The sequence below is a fragment of the Lygodium microphyllum genome, chromosome 24 (genome assembly GCF_053477565.2).
Source record: "Lygodium microphyllum isolate KBCC chromosome 24, Lygodium_microphyllum_v1.1.10, whole genome shotgun sequence".
Lineage (NCBI taxonomy): Eukaryota > Viridiplantae > Streptophyta > Polypodiopsida > Schizaeales > Lygodiaceae > Lygodium > Lygodium microphyllum.
This window is the reverse complement of record NC_141158.1, coordinates 20,011,888-20,037,345: the sequence shown is the minus strand read 5'-3', so window position 1 is coordinate 20,037,345 and position 25,458 is coordinate 20,011,888. Positions and strand designations below refer to the sequence as shown.

General features: G+C 41.4%; 1 protein-coding gene across 1 annotated transcript; it reads left to right on the top strand.

Annotated features, from left to right (window-relative positions):
* Nucleotides 1-1,379: 1,379 nt before the first annotated feature.
* Nucleotides 1,380-4,142, top strand: LOC148014895 (isocitrate lyase-like). Its single transcript, XM_087665404.1, has 3 exons — nucleotides 1,380-1,505; nucleotides 1,627-3,199; nucleotides 3,855-4,142. The coding sequence occupies exons 1-3, from the start codon at nucleotides 1,482-1,484 to the stop codon at nucleotides 3,950-3,952; spliced, it is 1,695 nt and encodes a 564-aa protein (XP_087521530.1). The 5' UTR covers nucleotides 1,380-1,481; the 3' UTR covers nucleotides 3,953-4,142.
* Nucleotides 4,143-25,458: the final 21,316 nt, after the last annotated feature.

Sequence of the window (25,458 nt, the reverse complement as noted above, 5' to 3'; positions counted from 1 at the left end):
ATCATGCTCAAGGAGTTCACTATATATATATATATATATATCCTCTATATAATGTGTGCTCGTGATCTATTTATAGATATCCTAATTTGTGAATTTTTCTTGAATAAGATACAACTCTTTTTATTCAATCTGTAAGTAATCCCTGTATATGACACCCTTCTATATGTAAAAAATTTATAGGAATTGTATTTTTAAAACCCCTTATTTTGAACTCACGTTATATATACATAATGAACGACTCCCCCAAATTATTATGGACTTGTATATTTGCATTCCCTTGTCAAATTCATTGACTATTCGCTTTCATCGGTATTTTATAACATGTTTTGAAACTAAAATCTTTCTTTGTAAATATATATTTTATCGTGCTTCGCATTTTCCCTTATATTGATTGTGCTAAAATCTTTAATTTGGCTATGCAGGTCACTATAGATGATCTAGAGAGCAAGATGAGCTGAGGGGTGACAAATGAGGAGCTGTAGGAGATCTTAATGCATATGTCTCCGGATCAAATGACACACTTCAGAGATATAGCAAACTAGGAGTTGTCCCGATTGTTGTCTAGGCATTCACAAGCATGTTCTACCTCGGTATGCTCCAACGCATCGATCTCTAGCAGGCAAAGTCAATGCTCTAAGCTAGTCACAGAGGGAGGCTCGAGGATGCATCACTCTATGGCCACTTACTACTTCTTGCTCCCACATTTATTCTAGGGAGGGTGGCTCAAGTGGATGTTGACACTAATATAGTGTCTCCATCCCATTGGTTGGGTGGATGCTTATTACCTCTAAGATTTGCTACACCCCTATAAAAACATCTACTCGCCTAACTCTAGGATGTAAGGTTCTTTTTAAGAAGCACTCTCGGAGAGACATTTGAAATTACCATCTGGGTAGATTGTCGAGCAATAACTAGCACAGTGATGTAATGTTAATATGTTCTCCAATTTCACGCATTAAAGAAAAAGGCTTTTGTTCGATTTGCATATACTTTTCAAAACTCGATACAATCTCCTCATTGGCCACGAAGGTCGCCTGTAGGCTCCGTTTCACCATTAACAGGATGTCTGCTCTCCCGCTTTCGCACACATTATAGAAGCATGCATCGACAAGATGTAGGTCGATGAAACGTTGGGTTGGTCGAACTGGTTTAAGGTTTGACCGGGTTACGATGAAAGAATAATCGCTAAATTAGCCTGGGAGAGAAAATTGCGCGCGCTGTTCATCATCAATGATGATGACTACGAGATGCAGGACGTCTCTTACTTCTGAGTTTGGCGATGTCGAAAATAGCGCAGCGATCGGAGGGAATGGAATCTGTCCAACACCTTTAAAATGCCCCAAGGGTGCTGTCTGTTTTCAGGCTTTTTTTCGGAGTCGATCCGATATAGAGCTGCTTGCTTTTGCTTTGCTTCGTGTTCGTGGGTGGTGGGACTAATATAGTTTCTCTCCGTTCTCACCACCGGAGAGAAACCAGTGACAATGGGGCCAAGTGCAGCTGAGCAGGTGAGTACTCTTTGATTAATTGTCTAAGAATATAGCGGACTTGAGGCTAATCGAAGTAGGTTTTTACTGCAACTCCGCATGGATGGAAGAACTGTGTTAATAATGTCTGGAAAAACTGCAGTTCGTGATGGAGGAGGAGGCCATGTTCGAAGCAGAGGTGAGGGAGATGGAAGCATGGTGGAAGACGGAGAGGTTCAGCCTCACGTCTCGGCCCTACAAGGCGCGGGACGTGGTGCGGCTGAGGGGCGGCCTGAGGCAGCAGTACGCGTCAGACGTGATGGCGAAGAAGCTGTGGCGGACACTGAAGGCACATCAGGCGCAGGGAACGTGCTCGAGGACGTTCGGGTGCCTGGACCCGGTGCAGGTGGCGCAGATGAGCAAGTATCTGGACACCATCTACATATCCGGCTGGCAGTGTTCGTCGACTCATACCTCCACCAACGAGCCGGGCCCCGACCTGGCCGACTACCCTTACGACACCGTCCCCAACAAGGCCGAACACCTCTTCTTCGCGCAGCTCTTCCACGACCGCAAGCAGAGGGAGGCCCGCATGGCAATGACCCCGCAGGAGCGCGCCCGCACGCCCTTCGTCGACTACCTCCGACCCCTCATCGCAGACGGCGACACGGGCTTCGGCGGCACGACCGCCACCGCGAAGCTCTGTAAGCTCTTCGTGGAGCGCGGGGCTGCCGGGGTGCATATCGAGGACCAGGCCTCTGTCACGAAGAAGTGCGGGCACATGTCCGGGAAGGTCCTGGTGGCGATCTCGGAGCACATCAACCGCCTGGTGGCGGCGCGCCTGCAGTTCGACCTGATGGGGGTGGAGACGGTGCTGGTGGCGCGAACCGACGCGGAGGCGGCAACGCTGCTGCAGACAAACATCGACAAGAGGGACCACCCCTTCATACTGGGGGTGACGAACCCGGCTCTGAGAGGCAGGCATCTGGCGCTGCTCTTGAACGAGGCGACGGCGGAGGGGAAGTCGGGGGCGGAGCTGCAGGCGGTGGAGGAGGCGTGGATGGGGCAGGCAAGGCTGAGGCTGTACAAGGACGTGGTGGCGGAGGCGATAGAGGATGGAGGGAAGAGGGCAGAGTGGCTGGCGAGGGCGGACGGGCTGTCCCACTACGAGGCGCGGGGGCTGGCGGAGAGGCTGGGGGCCGGGGGGGTGTTCTGGGACTGGGATCTGCCCAGGACGAGGGAGGGGTTCTATCGCTTCCAGGGCGGGACGCGGGCGGCGATCGCCCGCGGGGTGGCGTTCGCGCCGCATGCGGACATGCTGTGGATGGAGTCGGCGGGGCCGCATTACGGCCAGGCACGCGAGTTCGCGACCGGCGTCCGGGCCCGCTACCCGACCATCCTGCTGGCCTACAACCTGTCGCCGTCGTTCAACTGGGACGCGGCCGGCATGAGCGAGGCGCAGATGGAGAGGTTCATCCCCGAGCTGGCCAAGCTGGGGTACGTATGGCAGTTCATCACCCTCGGCGGCTTCCACGCCAACTCCCTGGTGGTGGACTCCTTCGCCAAGGACTTCCTGGAGCGCGGCGTTCTGGCCTACGTCCACTCCATCCAGCGCCAGGAGCGCGCCCGCGCCGTCGAAACCCTCGCCCACCAGAAGTGGTCCGGCGCCAACTACTTCGACCACTTCCTCAAGACCGTCCAGGGCGGCTTCTCCGCCACCGCTGCCATGGACAAAGGTAAAATCACTTGCTTCACAATTCAGCTTTCCCATCTTTAAGTATCGCACAGCCTCGAATTATCACTATCGTCGTTGATTTCATCATTACTTAGTCCCCCTTCCTAATGGTTGATATTATACTTAATTACCCCAAATCCTAATGGTTGTTATACTACTTAATTACCCCAATTCCTTATGGTTGATATCTTCCGAATACGTTGACGTCATAATTAAATTCACCATTAAGTCCACACAAACTTGTTAATTGCGTCCTTGGTTCAATTAATCATAGGAAGTTATTTTCCCCTCTTTTAGTGTGTGTCCTAACAAATTCCATTCTATCAATCTATGGTTGAATTAACCTTAGGAAGTTATATTCACCTCTTATGTGTCTATTAATTATGCCTTCAATGTACCTACGACGGCAAAGATAAAAAATTCTCAAATTAGTTTAGTACATATGAATATGAATTATGTCTAATGGTTGATATATATTGAAATCAATTTACCATTTAAGTGAATACAATTATGAGGTTATGTGTATGGTCTATATAATATTTAATCAACCATTAAAAACACACAAAATGATTAATCACATCTATGGGTCAATCCTTGCCAAGAAGTTAGATTCACCTAGACTTAGTAACAAATCTTCTATTATCTCTATGTCTCAGGTGTGACAGAGGACCAATTCAAGGACTCGTGGAGTGGTAGTTCTACAAGTGACCGCTTGGAAGTCGACATAGTTCTTGCCAAGGCTGCCAAATTGTGAAGCAAGGCTCCAATTGTTTTTCATCCCCCTCCAATGGCCTTATGAATGTTATTATTTTCACAAGTAAGCTTCTTGTCACCTAGGCTGATCTTCTACTTCACTACCATTTGCTCCTCTCCCTCAAATAATAATATTTCCTCTATCAACTACCGTTCATCAGCAAAAATTGTTGAAGTCTATTCTTGTATTGTTTGTGGTTCCTACTCTTATAATAGAGGATTGGCACTTTTCAAATATGTTCACATCAAAAGTGCAATTCTTTTAAGTATTGCTACTCTTATTGTATTGCTGGCACATTACTCTAATATTTACTTCAATGAAGGTTGATTTTCACTTCAATCTATCCTTGGAAAAAAGAAATTGGAAAGTAAATGTATTATGGCCGAGCCAATAAAATGATTATTTCCCTTTCCATGAATTCAGGCACGACTACTTATCACAATTATTTTAAAAAGTATCACAAGTTTAGGCACTTCTCAAATGTTAGAATGAATGATCTCCCATGAGTTAAAATGAATAATCTCACATGATGTTTAAGCTTCAATGGAGCTTCCTTTGCAAGGATTGAAATTGAATGATTCTAGGGAACTTATGCGACATTTAAGGTTTGATGAAGCCTCCTTGCAAGGAGTGTGACATCATGGAAGGGATTTCTAAGGAAGATTAATCTTCACTTGATGTTTAAGCTTCATTAATGAAGCCTTCTTGCAAGGATTGAGAATGAATGATCTTACATGATGTTTAAGATTTGATGAAGCTTCATTAACGAAGCCTCCTTTCAAAGGATTCAGAATGAATGATCTTATATGATGTTTAAGATTTGGTGAAGCTTCTTACAAGGAGTATGACATTGTGGATGAGATTTCAAAGAAGATTTCTTTTTTCCCTACTCTTGAAACCAACATCCCTAACATGGAATGATGAATATGAGTGTAGAAACCAACACAACCATTCAACTTATGGCCCAGCTAGTGAACAACACAACTCCTCCAATGAAGATCAAATAGGGAAGACGCCTAAAGCACAAAGTTTGCTTGGTGGTAACAATAGATCCATTTTCCATTCTTTCCAAAACGATATGCTTTGTTGTATTTTATAGAAGAGGAGGAAACAACAACTATTTGATGTGAAATGAGAGCTCAAGTCATACCATAAGAGAGTGCCACATGAACAACCCCCCTATTTATTAAGTTCAAAGAGGATAGGTGAGGTATAGATTGGGAAGATACTCTAGCACAAAGCTTCAACATAAACTTCCTCAACATGAATGTGGAAATTTTAAAGATGCATGCACCAACCCTCCAAAATGTAGCTAGAGCTTGTGCAAACTCCAAAAGAGATAAATTCATGAAAGCTAGTACATGAGTCTTGCAAGGAAATGATGATGCTTTTTTGGGAACTAGTTTGCTTTAGCAATCATCTAAATGCTATTAGGATAGCCTTTCTAGGACAATGTAAATATCTTCCACATGAAGGGTTGATGATTATAGGCACACATGCATCTATGATCTCTTGAAGATGCCTCCAAATGGGGGTTACTTTTTGTAATAATAGGATATCCCTTGATGAATGGAAGGTGCAAGCTTGATCAATGGTACAACTCATCAGACACTCCATTTGTTTAGCCTAATGATAGCTCAATGGAGCATGATACGAAAGACATATCGTCCATGTGAAAGAATGTAGGCTGTAGCTGAGTCGGGTAACGTGGGTGTGTGCATTTCAACTAGTCCCAAGTATCAATTCCTCCCAATTGTTGTTGCATGGCTCTACAACACTTGTCATCCCTTGACATGGTTCCCTTCAGGCTCTTTCGGGGATGTCTTATAATAAAATCCATATGGCAACACATTACAAAAAGAAAAGCAACAATCTCTATTATGCTTAAATAGGAGAACTTATGAATGCTCCTTGATTGCTCATTGTAGTTATCTTGATGTAAGAGATACCACAATGTTTCGATCATCATCCTTATGTGCAAGCTTGTAATGCTCCTTTCTAAGAAACAGAAAAGCCATAAAAGAGGAAGTAAGGGAGAAGAAACCTCCCTCTCTCTCTCTCTCTCTCTCTCTCTCTCTCTCTCTCTCTCTCTCTCTCTCTCTCTCTCTCTCTCTCTCTCTCTCTCTCTCTCTCTCTCTCTCTCTCTCTCTTTGTGAAGCTCTCTCTCCCTCTCCCAACACTTGGCTACGGAGGATGGAGAAGAAGAAAAGAAAGAGACTTAATGATTGCACACACAAGAATTGACTTTTTCGCATTAAGTTTGAAATTCAAAAATCCCATGCTGTATTGACGAATATCCTTTGCTTCTCTCTCTCTCTCTCTCTCTCTCTCTCTCTCTCTCTCTCTCTCTCTCTCTCTCTCTCTCTCTCTCTCTCTCTCTCTCTTGTGGGCTATGGAGGATGGAGAAGAAGAAAAGAAAGAGACTTAATGACTGCACACACAAGAATTGACTTTTTCACATTAACGAATATCCATTGCTTTTCTCTCTTTAAAGTCTACCTATTTACAAGGCTCATAGGCTTCTTTTATTTGAAATTTTTGGAAAAATATTCAAGTAATGATGTTTATAAATGATAAGCGAGTATCCCAAGACTCATGATGCAAGATTTTGAAACTTATCGCCAATTTTCATGAGACTTAGGACTTTATACTAGCACACTATACCTGATACTATTGAAACTTAAAAATGACTTTGCATGACTTAGCATGTTATGCTTGTATTGTTTTGGTTTTTAATTTAGTGTCATATGGCTATTTTTGGCCTCTTATACTCAATTTGCTATTTTTACCTTTTTTCCATTTTTGGCAAGTTGAACTACAATCTTTAGAAAAATGTTATTTTTAGTAGTTTTAACTTTTTACAACTTCAATATTTAGACAAATGTTATTTTCAACAGTTGGGTCCATTAGACTCCTTGGTGGCAAAGAATATGTTAGGGTAAAGACCAATGTGATCGGATGTCCATCGTACTCACTAACCCTAACTATATATGTTAGGGTAAAGGCCAATGTGATCGGATGTCCACATTGTACTTTGAAACAATATGGGCACTATTCAAGGAAGGAGATCTCAACCATTGCCTCACTGCTTGAAATAGTTGTCATATACTATGGTGGACAGTACTCATTGAATTCCATAATACTTATGTGATGCTTCTAGGATGCTATTTTGATGCCCAAATATTATGTTAATGCCTTGCAGTGCTATTTGGATTGGATAGAGCTTATTTAGATCATTATTAGTAGGATTTGTTGATGTAATACAATTTAGACAGCAAGCATATAACAATGGAGCTTTATGCTTTGAATGCCAATCAAGGATGTTACATGCTTATATGGATGCTTGATATTAATGCATGTGCCTAGATATGCTTATGGGGTGCTTTGAGCTTTGTATTTGATCTCCATTGGATGTATATAGGCATTGGACATTTGCTTCAATGATTCTTCACTTTCTGGTTGAAGACATATTGCATGTATATACTCCCAAATGTATTTATAATGTACTTGGTCTTCCTAGATATTATGACACTTATGTCTTGAGCTTTGCTTTCTCACTTTACATTTCGAATTTACTTCTAGTGGGAGACATTTGTATTTTCTTTGTAGAGCTTGGTTCTTTAGAGACTATAGAGGGGAGCTCATGCTCAACCACCAAGACCCACGGACCACTTTTTCATTCAAGCATTTCAAGCGAGTACCTATGGCTATCTCCCACCTAGTCGATGCGCCTTCAATCCTACTGAGGTGTAGTGAGCTTACCTCGATGCCCAAATGAGTTGCCTCCTCCCTCAAGCGCATCGGTAGCTCCACGATTCTTGATGCAAGCTCAAGCATCCTTAAGCCTCCACCTCCAAGCTCCATCCTCCATAGTCGCACACGAGACAAGAGAAGAGAAGAGAATAGAAGAGAAGAAGAAGAGAGGAGATGGTGGAGAGCTTCACCTCCTTGATCCCTCACCCTCACACACTCACTCCCTCACACTCCCTCTCTCAAGCACACACAAAGCAAGCAAAGAGAAGAGAAGGAGTGAATAAGATGAGCCCACCTTTGCCACACACCAAAGAATGAGCTCTCATTTACTTTTTGAACTTTATATACATGCCCTAAAATCCCATGGGCACCCATCCCCTTTTTTACATGACCGGCCATTGTGGCAAAGTCCTCTTTTCCATTCCCTTCTACTTGGCCTATTTCTTTAGTATATGCATGTCTACCCTTTTACAAATTACACAAGATGGAGCCTAATGCTTTTTTACAAAAGTTTTGGGGCACCTTTCACTTAAAAATGCACTTTTTCCTTTAACTTGATTTTAGCGACTGCCCTTGCGCCTTTGCTTGTTCTTTGTCTTGCTTCTTCCATTTCATCCGCATTTCACTTCTTTTGCTTCCATCTTGAGATGGGTTTAACATTATCCCCTCGTAAACGAGTGCCAGTCCCATGGCACTTGGGAGGCTTTGTTGTCGAGGGTTTTGTGTTCGAAGGGTGGTTGCCTAAGTGGATGATGGGGCCTTGTGTTGATTGGTAGTAGTTGAGAAGCTTGGCAATGATGGCGTTGTTAGAGACCGAGGTTATGTTGAGTGGATGGCAGGGCCTCCGATGTTGGTGGTTGCAACATCCAGGAGTATCTAAAAAGAAAAGATGTGCTCTACCTAGGGGGAGTGTCTACCTCACCATGTAGTGCATCGTGCTTGTGCTGGTGGAATGGGGAGCTAAGCATGGGTGATGTCCCACACTTGAGGACCTTGTGCGTGTGGAAGTGAGGTATAGTGGTTACAGCTCAGGGAGACATGTAAGCGAATGTTATCTCCCTAGGTATGTCCTGCCCTTGAGGTGCCCTAAGCGTGTGTCGTGGGGGATCAAAAAGGGCTAGGGGGTTAGACACGGAGCCGGGCTGTCGACCGAGGCCACCGGACGTGCCTAACTTGAGAACCCTTAGGTGTAGTGACTATGGTCTATAAGCAGCTCATTGTGTCTTTGTGTGATTCTCTCTTTCCATTTCCATTCTCTTTGTTTTTATTTTTGTTTGGTACTTTCTTGCCTTTTCTTTCCTTCTTTCTTTCTTTCTTTCTTTCTATCTCTCTATTTTTCTTTTTGAGTTACATAGTCATGATAGAAGCTAGTCTTCATCATCAGAGTGAGGTAGAGAAGGAGGCTTAATAAATTTGTTAAGGAATTGGCAGCTTTGGAGATACCCCTTGAGGTCTATGCAAACTTGAAGGGTGGTGGTGGAGAGGAATGGATGATTGCAGCAGGTGAAGCGGCTATCATTCATATCCTCTAGATGAGCTAAGCAAAATGAAAGTAGTAGTGTAGCTCGTATCATTAGTCGAGCCATTATGCAACTACATATAGCATTAGGATCAAAATGGAGGACTGGGAGGCCACGCTCCTACATAGTGGAGTGTTGCCTAAGGAGTATCCTAAGCAATCTAAGGTAGTTACATGTGGTAATAAAGGCGGGGAATTCGTTTTGATGAAGTGGACCATGGTATCATACAAATTTTATGATGTGAAAATAAGGGCATCTTCATATGTAGCACAATGCAAATTATAGATCATCAGGAAGTCACACCAGCCATGGACATTGGGGTCAAAATCCACTCCTACCCTTTGAGGGTATGGCATGAACGTTGGGTTGTTCCGCTTGAAGGGTGAAGTGTTGCAAAAGGCCATCCAAGTTTCCATGTTGATGTCACAGATATGCCTTCTCCATGTAGGTTGGCATTCATAATCAGGCACATACCTTGACACTTCAAAAACTTTGTTTTGCCAAAATTCAGCATCTTCAATGTCCCATAGAGTGGGGTTCTATTCTCTCTCCTTCATACATTTCTCCCCGAGCCCACCTCCTATATTAATCGCCTCCTCCACTACCTTGATGGGCAAAACTCTACGCAGGTTGGTGGGGCATTGGAAATTAAAATCGAAGGGGTTTCTGGCCGTTTCTTGATGTTCCTAGATCACAAGGTCGATCTGGAAGCTTGTTGGGAATTAGTTGTTGCATGGTGGGATAGGTACATGTGGTGTCATTACTGGTCTAACATTCCATCTTCTTCTTGTTTCCTTCACCATTTGTTTTCTCCTTTCTCTCAATGTTGCCTTTCTTTCTACGGAGGTATCTACTTGTTGCTACTCATTTGGTCATGGGAAGGAGGCGGTGGGACAAGCTCTTCCTCTTGTGGTTCCATTTCAAAGTTCATTTCAGCCTCCTCCTCCTACCTTGGATCTTGTTGTGCCCCTTTTGTGAATCCAAGTGCATCAACTTCTTGTGGGTTTAGGCCTGCCAGCAGGAGATAGTGGCACTACTCTTCAAGGCAAAGGCCAACTCCCACGGGTTGTGGTGGCATCTACAGGCCTACTCTCACGGCCCTGCGTGCTATCCCTAGCTTCTTCTTTACAACTTCTATGGATTCTCTTTCCTTTGCTTGTGTGACATCCAATAAGGTATTCAGGAAGGCGCGTTGCTAAGTTTCAAAACCCACTTAGGTGGCCTCTGTTGTGCTTTCAGCGAGTACTTTGTCTTGGTTTTCACCCCCCTTTCATTGCGGATTGCCCACTCTTCTACTCTCTTCTTCATCTCCCTGAAGCTCTTCCCTTGCCTCTGTGTTAAGGCTGTTATTGCTGATTCTTGTTCTTTCCACTTCTGAGTTATCATCTCCTTCTCCTTTTTCCAAGTGCTCGATCTCTCTCTCCAACCTTTCTTGCTCATCTATCTCTAGGAATACCCCTGCTACCAGGTCTTTGACCTCTTGGTGATGCTCTTCCTCTTCTTGCTCTCTTTTTGCTTCTCTTGCATCAAGCTCATCCATGCCCAATTGGACTCTCTTCACCTGGTCATCTTGCTGCATTATTAAGAGTTTATATTCTCAATGTAGTCCAACTAGCTCCTGGTTCTCATCTTTGAACTGTTTTCTCTAGGTTTCCTCATTTTCTTCCTTGGTACTGAGCTTTGATTTTAGCTCATTAATTTTTTTTTGGTACATGGCCACCTGTCGTGGTTTTTCCAGCTGGAAGGCCACCATCGACTCTTTCTCGGCTTTCAACTCAGCCACTACTATTGAGAGCGGAGTTTTGATGCCGAGAAGTGCTTAAAAATAGCTAAAAATTACGAATATCAAGGGAAAAATATTCAACGTCGAAGGTGGCGGCTCGACCTAGGACGATTTTAAGCAGCAAAGTGCTTTAAAGGCGCCTGAGTGACACTTGTTGATTTTTGATAATTTTTCAGACTGTTGTGCGGATTGTCAAGAGTTACCGGCCAATGCGGGATGTCAAGCCGGACGGCCAGGATTTTTCAGAGCTCAATTCGGAGTCCGGACGGGGAAGGAGCCAAGAAACCGGGCAAGATATGAAAAGGTGGACATTAGAGTGGCCAAATGTAAGTGACCTTTGGAGCCTTGGGGGCATTTTATGCCACATCAAAGCGTGGCATTTTTAGAGGAGCAAAAACGTGGAGAGATATGGCGACAGGAGGCACCGAAATTTGCGCCAAGATGCATGGAGATCATGATGACCGGCTGCAAACAACCATTGCAAATGATCATTGCCCTTGCTTCCCCTCTGCCTGCTGCTGATCATTTCGCCTATCTTCACCCGTCAAATGGTGATCTCTATGGAAATCTCTGATTTCAGTCTTTCTCTCTTCTCCCTCTCTCTCTTCTAGAGGCAGATTCATGTGGGAAGAAGAAGGCTTGATGGATGCTTGTCCAACCGAGATGGGATTGCTCCATAATGCAAGAGGAGGGTAGATTGCTGATTCCAAACTGTCATGGACATTAATGGCTGCTGGAAATCAGTCCCGAAACATGGCAAATAAAAACTCGCAACCCGCAAAGAACGGTAATTTTATTTTTACAAAGGGAATTGATGTTTTATGCAATTTGCTTCATGAATATTTGTTCCTATGGGCTGATTATGCATTATGTTGTTGTCTGCTATGAGTTTGATCAGTTTATGTTCAGAAAATCAGAAAATCATAAGTGTTACGACTGAAATTAATGGTATAAAGCCCGTAAAACACGCATTTAAGAGGCAAAATGGGGTCTTTTTGCAAAATAAAGGGAAAACATGAGATATAACATCAATAAAACCTGAAATTTTGCTATCAAGAAAACTAAGGGCCACAGCCCATAATCAATTTCAATTTCTAGTCATTTTTATTGAAAATAATAGAAGAAAAATGGCGGAAAATGGGTTTTAAATGGGAGAAAACTAGGAAACGATAAAAAGAAAATTCTAGAAAATCACATAAGTATTTGTGCAATGTATAATGAAGGTATAGCATGAGGTTAGCCTCGGTTTACCCTCATTTCTATATTTTTGTCCGTATTTAGTGCTTTCTCTACAAAGAAATACACATAAAATGACTCTTACACCTATCAACGATTGCAAAACATTAAACGGTAGGGTGAGAGGGGAGTTTGAGCGTCAAAGTACAATCTTAAATCTGATTTATGTGTTGCATCATGGTTATAGAACGTTGTTTTAAAATAAAGGAAAAGGCAGCATGAGCGTAAGGCTTAGTTTCTCTCCTCGTTTCAATACATAAATGTTAGCATGGAAATCATGGAAAGACTGGTTTTGCACGATGCACAATGCTGATTTTCTATTGTTTGTGCACTAAACCATTCACATTATGCACTATGCATGGTTCATGGTATCGAAGGAAAAATCTCATGGACTACATAGCAATTGTTTTCTTAGGACTTTGACCCACGATTGAGAGTGTGAGGTTTTCCCCTGCCGTAGGATAGAGGGTCAATTTCCTAAGGGACTGTGAAGTGAGAAAGCATGGTATATCTCCTGGAAATACGAGAAATATAAAAGAGAGGGGTTTGTGTTCGTATGTGTTATATGTCTAGCAGCGCATCAAAGGGCCAATCCCTGCGATGTAGGAGGGCTGCAGTGGAGCTCCAACTATTAGTCGGTGGAGTGCCTCCTATGTGTGTGTGACGAGGCATTATGCCTAAGTACTTTGGGATCTCCCTTTGAGGAGTTTTAGGGAAACGTTGGACTATGAACTATAAACGCATGAATTCAGCTTTAGGGCAGGTTGTCCTTTAGCATTAGATTGACGCTCCTGGTCCGTGAGGCCGTGAGGGTGTTTGTGTGTCATGAGCATGAGGTCCGGCTAGTGCTATAGCCAGTGCCGGCCCGTTTTAGGTCCCATCAACTATTCTCTTTTTCTCCTTGGCTTTCTCTAGTCGGGAGAGTAGCTCCGTGACATACTCGTCATAGTTAGCGAGTGGCTTCACAATTGTGGGGATGGGAGCTATGCAAGTTTCCCCCTTTTATCGCTTAGGGTCCTGCCTTGACTCGGCGTCTGCTTTGCTAGTCTCTTTTGCCCTATGGTTGGGATTTCCATGTTGTTTGCTTGAGCTAGTTCCTTGTTAACAAAATACTACACCCAGGCCATAAGATTATTAGCATCGACCATGGTCGGGGTTCCCTGGGTAGGCGTTGTTGTTGTGGGGATAGATACCATGAGGGGTGGAATGGGGTGGATGGGGGCTTTGCCCTTGCCCTCTTGCACTACCGTTGGCATGCCTTCAGGCGCATGTGTGCTCGGGCCCTCATCTATCCTCAGACTCAAGATGTCCATCTCGTCTTGTTCACCTTGTTGCTCCATTGACCTGCATTTGGCCAGCTTAATGTCTTGCCCTTCCTTCTTCCTCAACTCCTCCTTTTCGGTGGCCTCTCTCCTCCTCTCTTCCTCGGCTCTTTTTAACTCTGCTTTCTCTAACTCTTCTCTTTCTTTCTTTTTCTTTCCTTCACCTCTTGCTTTGACTCTTTCTTGACTTTCTGCAAATCCGCTTTCTCCTTTTTCTTCCTTTCTTCCTCCTTCTTTTCCCGTATCATCTTCTTCTTAGAATTCTTTGATTTCCTTCTGCCGAATTGAGCTTCTTGCTCTCCCTCCTCTTCACTAACTATCCTCTCACTCGATTGTTCTCTGTCATGTTGAGGAGGTACCTATTAGGTGTTTCATCCACTCCTTTCTCTCCATCATGTGCCTCCTTTATTGCTTCCTGAATAAGAGCGATCAAGATTTCTCCATACCCAATGAACGAGGCTTTGGCTGAAGGTTGGCTAAAGGCTTCTTCCTCTCAACTTCTTTTGATGCTGGGGACTCTCCACCCGTCATGATTTGCTTCCAAGGGCTAGTGCTTTAGCAGATTAATCAATGGTTTTCCGCATGTAGCCATTCCAATCCACCTCATCTAGCGAGTGAGCCGCCATGCTCTCCAGCATGGCCACATTGATCCTCTACATAAGCGAGTTGTACCTTTGAATAGAGAAGAGGGAGTGGATCACCTTAGCCTGCAATCTGACCTCTGAGTCAAGGATTTCTTGGATACTTATGCCATCGTTTGTTAATATATTCTCCTTTTTCATCTTTAGCATTGCATAAACATCTCTCTTCTATCTCTTTTCCACCTTAGGTTCCAATCATTCTCTACCAAGGCCTTATTAAGCGAGATCTGCACTTGCTTGGTTCCTTCTCTATTCCCCACAGTTACTGTCCCACACTCCTTGTCAGGGTCGTATGTCCTTAAGAATTCCACACACTTAGTGTGGTCGGTGAGAAAAAATTTTGATGTGGTTGGCAAGGTTGCACTGCTCTACAACCCTCTTGACAACCTCCTCATTGGCCACACCTCCTCAATGTTGTGAATGCTCCTAAATTTGAGCTAGTTGTAGGCTTGGTTTTCAAGGGAAAGGCCGTACTTCACTCTTTTCTCTTTCGTGAAGAGAAGGAGATGGGCTCAGTCTTGCTGTGACATCTTCAGCTCCTATCATGAACCATGGTTTACCATTAAAGCTTTCCAAAACAATTACTTGCTGGAAGAAAAGACTTCATGCTTGCTGAATTGAAATGTTTTTAGTATAGAAACAAACTTTCCCTTCAAGCTTTATTTCAAATTTTGTGACATTTTCCTCAATCGTGAGTTAATAATTTTCTTCCTTTTTTGTTCTTAGATGTGGATTGAGGCTTTTAAGGTATGTTTTTTCTTTTCTTATTTCCTTATGTGTTTGATTTACCTTACCCCCTTACCCTTGCTTGCTCAAAATTGAGAAAAATCCTTATGTATGAGCCAAGCAAAGAAGTTTGGAATATATTCCATATGAGTGTATCGATCCATGTCGAAAGGTTAGATGCTTACTTGGGTAATGTAAGTAAGGAAATCGAGCAAGAAGTCACCAGAGTCTACGCAACTAGCGATGTGCAGTTCCTCCTCGGTGAGGATGCAATCTAAATAGGGGTATCCTGAATGTATTCTTCCATGGGTCGGTCATGAATGGTCATCAATACCCTATAAGAGGTTGGAGCGACATAAGTTGGGTCATACTCTGATGTTTTGACTGTGTGTCGTTGCTTTGCATTTGTCATGATCTGACATCCTTTGAGTTCCCATTGAAGGAGAAGAGCATACCATTTCCTCAAGAAAGGAGAGTCATTGTCAGCAAGTTGTTTCAAGTCTTCTATCTCTTGATCTTTGGCATAAGCTATGTGCTTGTCATATGAGGCGATGCGGCATTGTTTATGTGCTTCTTCATGGGAAACGTTGGTGGCAATCAACTCCTCAGCTGCCTTGGAAGCCTTGACAAACACAAATTTGGATTCTTCCTAAGAACAAGGGAGTGTTCGTACTTCCATTGCTATAGGCTCGTCCAAGAGTCCCAAGTCTAAGCGGTCATAGCTTTTAGAAAGTGATATGAAGGTGGCATCTAGGCTTCTAAGACAGGCAACCAAGTCATCTCCTGTGTTCTCTGCTAAGTATAAGGCCACAGTTAGAATTGAGAGTCGCTCATAAGAGGGTCTAAGGCTGGTGAGGGGTTGGAGTTTGACAGAACTAGAGAGTTCAACAGCAGCTGATGGAGGCCGCTTTGGTTATTCCTGAGCTTGCAGTTGGACCTTTTGTACAGTAGGCTGGGCTCTGGTTGCTGTTGACAGTGTACTGTGACATTCAGGTGATGTTCCATGAGCTGTAGGACTAGTCATGGCATGTGTGTGAGTAGTAGGTTGTGGTTTGGGTCGATAGACTTTCTTAGTTCACTGGTTTTTGTGTTTGTGATTTTGAAGGCTTTCAATCCAGAGGCTTTTGCAGCCTTAGCCTTGGATGTATCATGTGGCCTTGTGTGGTCAATCTTGAGGGCATCGTTCAATTAGTGCCTTTGGTAATTTTGGCATTAGGAATCCATATCCAGGCATTACCCTCGTAATAGCCTTGTGCTTGCAATAGGGTCCTGAGGACCCATCGCGGCTTGACTATATGTCGATGTATATAATGGCGTCTTGGCCTCCTAGGGCATGAGGTGGGTTTCTTAGCCTTGTGGAGTTATGGGTGTCAACTCCTAGGTGGAGGTCCGTGTAGTTTAGGCATCCACTGAAGCTTTGGCTTATGGGCCTTAGCCTTGAATTTCAAGAATTTTCTGGTCTTGAGGCTTGGTGGATTGTGATGAAGCGCTACCCCCCTCCTTAGACTTGGTGGTAGGTTTCTCTACCGATTGTTGTAATGTCGACTACGAGTCACAACGTATCCACCTAGCCATGGGCAACGTCCACATAGTTACATCTCTTAGCAAGGGCTACATGATTCCTTCCAAGCCCGCAAAGCCATCGGTAGAGAAACCTGCCGCCAAGTCTAAGGAGGAGGGCTGCATGATTCCTTCCAAGCCCGCAAAGCCCTAACAATCACGTTTTAATGATGTAAGTTTTTATGAATTTTGAGAGAATTTTTTCGATAAAGAACAACTCGAGAATCATCATGCTATTTTCCCATAAAATTTTCATGTTTTTGTTTATTTATTAGACCATGTTTAGTGTATCTCTTTATTTTTTGGCCATTTTTCATATAAATAAACATGAAAAACTAGCAACCAATCAAGAATAGAAATGAAAACAATATTAAACTCAACTTCAACCCATGGGAACATTATAAATTTTCACTTTCATAAACTATGTAGAATATACAATCACTTACGTGTAATTTTTAGTAGTTTACTTGTGTTCCAAGTATTGTGGGAACTCTATGACCCATTGGACCACTAATGATGCTCCTTTAGAGCCCTAATGCAATATCTTTGCATTGTAAATGCTACATCATCCTTCATTTATGCTTAATCATGACCCTCTCACTTCCATGTCACCCACCCCTCGCTCATATGCATTGGTTTTAGTCACTATGGAGGAGAGAGAAAGACTACATTTCAACAGAGAGAAAGAGAATTTTTTGATTTCTCAATCTTTCATCTCACCACAAATAGATGGTATAGTAGTGTATAGCATGATGAGGAGACTTCATTTCTTCAATCATATGTAACAAATGATGAGGAATAAGGATTTAAAAATGTTAAGAAGATGGAGCTGCCATGTTTTTGCTCACATATTCTTTATCTTTCTCATCCCACATTTTTTCATTGTGCCTCTTTGCATTTTGGGCACATGCCCCTTCAAACTTGGGCATGTCTCATTCAGATCTTAACCAAAATGTAGCCATTCTAATGTCCTCCATCTCTCCCCACTCAAACTAAAGGCTTTTTGACAAAAAAAGTTCATTCCAAAACAATTTTTGGATGTGGACAACATGCCTAGCCACTTCTACACTTCTTGCAAAGTTGAATTGATGATCCAATCTACTTTTGACTTTAAAATGCTACATGCCTTGCATTTTTTCCCACCTTGAGAAATGGACTCCATTTCAGTTTTGTTTCTCCATTTTTGACTTTGGAACTTCAAAAACCACTCCAAAATCATGCAAAATATACCTTTAAAATCTCCTCTCATTGGCGGCCACAAAATAGAGTGACCCAACTCATCAAATCCATGCATCGACCATGCCAAAACAAGCATACATGTGAAAGTATAAAGTAGAAACAGAGAGCAACTACTACAAATATAAAATATGAAACACTCAACCTCACGTACATGGATCCATGTCAAATCCAAGACCAGCATCAGGTCCATGTAACACATTACAAATTATCCATATCCCTTATATTAAACCAAAAAAACAAACATAACAAGGACAAGGTGATTGAGACACCTAATGTTGAAACATGTACACATCAAAGTATACAGTTGATGTTGAAAATTATACATGTTAAAGTTCTCAAACCCCTCCTTGAATGTGAACCAAATAACTTACAAAACAAAGCTCAAGAATAATGCATAGGTCAAAAGCACCCACACACAAGAAGGGAAATGGAATGGCCCTCTTGGCCTAATGAGATATATGTGAAAATCACAACATTCATCCATATTGCCAAGAAACACTCCCTTAGTCCCTATAAATCTCTCATAATGCACAATTCCTAAACTAAGGGATGGGCTCCTTAGAGCCCTATGCTAAATACATCAAATTATTGGTCAACCTCCTGCATACATAGCAAAGGGTGTCCAACAAATATAACTTTTAATGATCCTATGTGTTCAAGATAAAATCAAAATTTCAACATGGGCAATGGTTGCTACCACACCAAGGATACTATTCCTTCAAGTTGCCTTAAACTATTGTTTGCCATGTTCAAGTTAGTGGTGGTATCCTTTTGAATGGGTGGTCCTAGTCTCTCCAATAAAAGGGTCAGTCTACGTCTTGTTACCTAGAATTTTCACTAACAAGAAGTGCCTCAATTAAAATAATCCCACTAAGCATCTCCTCAAGGGTGGCTTAGCCATCCCTTTGAGAGTTTTCATAATTATTACCATGATTGATATCCAAGTTGTTGATTCCCTTACTAGAGTGAACTTATCTTGCTTTAGTAGGTGTTGACTGTATGCCCTAAATTCTTGCATATGCCACATTTCACATTAGGATAATTATGTGGGAGGTGTTACCCTCCACATCACTTATATTTGAATCTTGATGAGTCTCCCTCATTGGGCTTTCTAGCTCCCATCAAGTTTTGCTAACGCTTAAAAAATGTAATGTGCACCACAATTTGATGATATTGCTCAATGATATGTTAGTATAATGTTTCATCATAACTTTGACTCTTCTATAATGTTTGATGTAGAAGATTCATACCAAGCTGCTTCATTAGGGGAGATTTAAACTCAGCCCTATGCCTTTTAGTTTTAGAGAAGAAAGCTTCTCAACCAATAGAGGAGAGCTACCACTACCATAAAAATGGGGTTTTCCAATTTTGAAGTATTTTACCTCATATTTAAATATTTTTGAAATAAAGAATTTTTAGATGTTTTTGGGACATAAATTTGTGGAGCAATGGTTGCAAGGTAAATAAAATATGTAATCTAAAACTGCCTTAGATCAACTAAGATACATGTGTTTTTTAAATTAGCATTAATTCTGGTGAACCTTATGTGCAAGTACCTTAGAGAAAAGAGATAAATACTTCATGTAGAGATATTCTTTTGAAACAAGTTTTTCTCTTGTCACAACCTACTTGAAAGAAACACAAATGCAATAATGGTAAAGATGACACTAAGAGGACAATTTGTGATTTAAATACAAAATTGTGTGGCTATAGCACGCATATGGTTGGGCTTATCTACACTTTTTGCATTCTCTCTATATCCAGACTTGGTGTTTCGAACTCTCGAAGTCATTTGTGATATCATCATCGAGACCATCTAAATCAACAACATTAGAATGGGAAAATGTGGGCAAGGTGGACCTAGCTGGTGGGCATAATGGAGGAGATATGTAAGCTGGTGGTATCGAAGTGTTTTTGTGTGATGCGTACTTGATGAGATTCTCCATCATCTCGACTCTAATCATAATAATGCATCATTTATATAATTTGCTAAGTGATCATCCCATATAAAAGCATCCAAAATGAGGCTAATAATTAAGTTTTTAACACTTACCCTAGGTCCATTTTTAAAAAATTAAACTTGCATCGCTTGTCTATAACCAAGAAAATGCACTAGGACAAGTTTGGCATTGTAGCAAACTCTTCAACCACAACTATGGATGTCACCTTGCTCTCACACTTTTCAATTGATAATTCTAGTGTTTCCTAACATCTCATGGTCTTGCACAATAGGCCTAGAAGTCTATGATAAGTTTTCTAATAGATTTGTTTTGGTAAAGAAAGAGATTGAAAAACAATCTCTCTCTCTCTCTCTCTCTCTCTCTCTCTCTCTCTCTCTCTCAGGGTTAAGGAACTTGTTGCTTTACATCGTTGTGATACCATTCTATTAAATTGGTAACAAAGCATATTCTTGTCACGATATCGTACAATATGAAGCCGTAGTCAGATCTACCTGTGATGAATATAAAAACTTGACTTTTAAAAAATTTGAGATAACTTAAGAGAAATGAAAGGTGGATCAAGAGTTGAAGCACAAGTGAAAGCAAGAGCTACGGAGATTCAAGCAAGAGAGAGCAAGATGGTTTGTGGGAATTCCAACAATCACAATGTGTGACATGTCCTCTCTTATTATGTTATTATGTAAAGAATAAATAATAAAGTCACAATGATGAGTGGTTAATTACATATAGTGTACAATTATGATCGCAATAAGTACAATTAGATATAGGTGGCTAGGCAAAAACGACCTTTAACCCCAACAAGCTCCCACTTAAAGGCAAACATGCATGAGTATGGAGAAAACAAGAAAAAGTGACAAAGTACAATGTGTACATATAAGTACAACAACATGAGAAATAGATGTCATCTCATCCTATGCCCATCATCTTCCTATAAGAAAAGCATAACATTCCATCAAAAGACTTTTAGTTAGCAGATGTGTAGGATTCTCATCATTCAAGATCTTGCCAAGCTCTATCTACTTATCTTCAACTACCTTTTTGATGAAGTGATAATAGACCTCAATGTGCTTGGTTTTTGCATGAAAGATTGGATTATATACCAATTCAATGGCACTCATAGAGTCCCAATGCAACCTAGGAGTCACAGTCATACCAAGATCTACCACTAATGCAAGGCTCAATGGCTACAATGTACTTAGCCTCAGTAATAATAAACAAGGCTATGTATTTATGCACCTCGGACATCCAAGAAACATTACCTCCAACAAAGGTTAAGACATAGCCATAGGTAGAGACTTTCTACTACTACATGTCCTGCATAGTCAGAGTCTATGTTGCCCATAGCTCCAATATCCTCGCTACCATAATAAATGCATATATTTGTAGTTTCCTTCAGGTTTCTCATGATACCCTCCTTTACGGCATCCCAATATTGTTTACAAGTGTTGTCATATAATGAGCCACAACTTACACTGCAAATGCTATGCCAGATCAAGTGGCTATCATGGCATACATAAAGCTTTCCACCATAGATGCATATTAGATCTTGGCCATCTTACCTCTCATCATCTAAATGGAGATAGTTTGCTTGATTGACCTTCACATGAGAAAATAAGGAGTATCCAATAGGTTTACCATCCTACATATGGAACCCCTCTAGGACTTTATGAATGTACTCCATCTATGGACAAGTAGAAAAGTCCCTTTGAGAGATTGCACATAATGCACATACCAAGTATATGAGAGACATGCCCCATGTCCTTCATGTTAAGCTCTTCTTGAGTTGAGATTTCAAAGCATCTAGCTCATCATGAGCACTTCCAGCAATTGGCATATTATCAATATATAGCACCAAAATGATAAGGCTATCATCATGGGCCTTTTTCAGTAAAAGACATGGATCCATATCACTACGGGATAACCTAGTTGAATGCATAAAATTATGATACCATTTCCTAGGTGCTCGCTTAATTCCATAAAGACTCTTCCTCAACTTGGACAATAGATATCCTCATGCAAGTCCCCAAGAAGAAAAGCAATGTGTAGGATAGTCATCTTGACTACAAGAGAGAATATCTCATCAAAATCAACTCCCTTCTTGTGCTTAAAATCCTTAGCAACTAATTTGGCCTCACATGCTAGCTTAGAGTGACCAAGAATACTCTTCAACTTGTATGGCCACTTGCATGGCAATGCATGTTTTCCATTGGGCAAAGGGACCAAATCCCATGTATGGTTTCTTTGCAATGAATGATACTCAAATTGTAAGGCCCTCTCTAAGAGCGACTATCACCTATGTGAAGAGCCTCCTCATAAGTAAGAGGCTCACCAAAATCTATCACCATAATATAATTCATGGAGGACTCAAAATGATCAAGAGGGCATGAAGCTTGTTGAGATTTATGCAGTCACACTCCTAAGACAAGATCTTTGTATGGAGCAGTATGGCAAGGGATATGCAACAGTCTAGAGAAGCAAGCTGCCTTTATCCCATAGGCACAATGTGGAAAAGTGGTACCATCCTAGAACTATAAAGCAATGTACTTAACAATCATTTGAATGCAATGCCATTATACTTTGTACTTTTAGTCTAGTCCATGTCTACTCAAGATTGTGTTTGTAAGTCTAGGCTAATCTATCTTGGAGCCTAATTCACTTAAGTAAGAGTCTTGTCCAGTCATTTTTCATCATGCTCCTTGTCCATGAATTCTAATCTCCATAGCTAACGTTACTCAAGTTTCGTGTTTCTTAACATGGTATCAGAGCCATGGTGAGCTTGGTTTAGCTTAGATCAATGTTCTTCTAGCTCCCCACAACCTCTTTTTAGCTCAACTTTATGAGATGACTTCATCTCTCACTCCATTTTCACCCTACATCTCTTGATTGCCATAGCTACCCAACACCCAGCTTTGTTAGAGCTCCTAGATCTCTTCAACTAGGCCATATATCACTGAGATTTCTTCTAGAGGAATCTTTTTCTACTCTAGGAGCTTCTCCTTGTTACATCATAGTAGAACATTGGCCTCTCTCTCTTGCCGAGCATTGTGTGGTATTCAACTCGTTGTCCGAACCTATGTTGTTTCTTATCGGGCTATCGGCACCATCATTATGCTCCACAATATCAACAATTATCTTAGAGATTTTGAAGATCATGACCTAGGTTTCTCCCCATTCAAATCTCAAGCCATATGGTTCATCGTGGTGGCTACACAGAGTAAAAAACTAGGCCCCTATCCTAAAACCCTAACTGGTAGCCATAGCCACTCAACTTAAAGCTCATATTTCACTCTATTTTCTCACTCCTCTCAATTCTATCAACCTACTACCACTCTGATTCACTGTACCACTAAAGTTCTAGCAAGGTTGCCACATCAAATTAGCAAGGAGGGGAAGATTCAGCCATCAAAGTTCAATAGTAAGCTCAACAAGCATAGTATCTTTTGCTACTCATTAGTGCTTCTTGGCACTTTTGTTTCTTGACACATCCAAGCAACTCATTTACTATTGATCTAAGATTTTTTATGTTGATTTTCTACTGCTCTTGCCATCTAGTATGGGGAAAGATTCACTATCATACAGCTTCAAAGAAATAGGCTTCCACACTTGGCAGAGAAGAATCAAGTTGATATTGATGAAGAAGGGCCTTTGGTCAATAACCAATGGCCAAGGAACCTAGAGATATTACTCTTGTAGCAATATGGCAAAATAATGATGACAAATCCCAAGCCATCATCAAGCTATATCCACCATGTAACACATGTGATACATCTCATACCACTTGGAAACAGTTGGACACATTGTTTGGTGCCCAATCTAGATCTTCAAAATATGAATTATTGATTGAGTTTTTCAAGTTGGATATGAAGACTAATACATCCGTTTCTAATCATCTTAATTATATGGAAAGTCTCCTAACTCAACTTGTAGGGATTAACTTAAAAATGGAAGAATGCATATGCATTGGAGTCTTACTCAAGAGTCTTCCTCTAGAATTTGGTAATGTCTCCACCACACTAATTAATATACCAAATCCAAAGCTGGTAAACATCAAAGCATCACTCCTCGAGGAAGAGAAGAAGCTCAAAGGTAAAGAGGATGCAAGCACTTCAAAGGAAGAACATGTTCTCTATGTCAATAACAAGTACAAAGGGAAGAAAGACATTGTTTGTGACTTCTGCAAAAGAACAGGACACATTGAAAATTGTTGTTATGCCAAGAAAAGATCACAAAAAGCCTACCTAGCAACTACCAAAGAATAATAAGACCATGAAGAAGAAGAAGACACTTAAGAACAAAAGGACAAGCCTCATCAATCCTTCTATTCCCACTATTGAGACTAACTTTTTTAACCCTTGTATGTATTTGCATTAATTCTCCAATCATAAGCTTTGTAACCCTCATGTAACCTATGCACTATAACCTCTACACACTTAGTGAGGCCTTGTGAAAACCTCTAGCTTTATATGGTTGTTTTTTTCCATGTCTACACTTAGCAAGGTTCTACTCATGACAACCTCTGTATACTTAGTGCTTTTTATGGTTGTGATTGAGAAGGGGTGTTAAGATTTATGCAATCACACTCCTAATATAGCCTCTTTGTATGGAGAAATAGGGTAAGGGATATACAACACTCTAGAGAAGTTGTCTTTATCCCCCATATGTACAGTAGTGTGGAAAAGTGATACCATCCTCGAACTATAAAGCAATGTACTTGACAATCATTTGAATGCAATGCCATTGTACTTTGTACTTTCAATCTAGTCCATGTCTACTCAAGATTGTGTTTATGAGTCCAAGATAATCTATCTTGGAGCCTAATTCACTTGAGTAAGAGTCTTGTCCAATCATTTGTCATCATGCTTCTTGTCCATGAACTCCAACTTCCATAGCTAACCTTGCTCAAGTTTTGTGTTTCTTAACAAATCTCTAGTGGGGAGGATCTCAAGACTAGCTATGGGGCTTGTTGTGGCCTACCCTCTCTATGTCGAATATCATAATCATGCACAATAGGCAAATCTTGGGCCATGACATCATCACTGATTGCAGTAGAATATCTAATTGGGCTAGTTGGACTATAATAGGAGAATCCTTCTAAAAGTTCCCCTACATACCTTAACTATCTCCTCAAGTTGCTTATGCATCTCATCCTCATGAAATACAATATCATGGCTATGAATAATCTTTTAAGTATGCGGATTTTAAAGGCGATAGCCCATCTCACCTGTATCACCATATTCAAGAAAGATGCATTTTACAAACTTCAAATCCAACTTGTTGCATTTGCCTTTGGGAATATGACAGAAGCCTCACATCCAAAGACTCTCAAATGAGCATATGAGGGAGGTTTTCTAGACTATATCTCCTTAGCAACTCAACCACTGAGAGCATTATATGGGGATCTATTTATTAGATCAACTACAATAATAAGTATCTTAGTCCAAAAGTACTATGATAAACTTGCTTGACTGACTATTTCCTAAATAGTCCCATTCATATGCTTTACAACACCATTCTATAGCGGGGTGTATGGTATTAAAATATTGAGGATGCATGCTAAGGTGGATCACTTATGAGCAAATAGACAATCATAATGAGGCATAAGTAATGACAAAGAAGAACAACATATATTATTCAAGCATAATGCAAGTACAACTAAATGAGAATAATTGATCAAATGTGTGGGGATGAGCGACTTTTATAGGCTTACAGTAGGTGGTATTGGTAGGTGGAAAAATGTGAAAAGGGACCATGGTATTCACCAACTA

Coding starts and splice junctions, on each gene's coding strand:
- LOC148014895 (XM_087665404.1), top strand. CDS start 1,482: ATGGGGCCAAGTGCAGCTGAGCAG. Junction 1,506..1,626: donor GGCCAAGTGCAGCTGAGCAG/GTGAGTACTCTT, acceptor GAAAAACTGCAG/TTCGTGATGGAGGAGGAGGC. Junction 3,200..3,854: donor CACCGCTGCCATGGACAAAG/GTAAAATCACTT, acceptor TCTATGTCTCAG/GTGTGACAGAGGACCAATTC.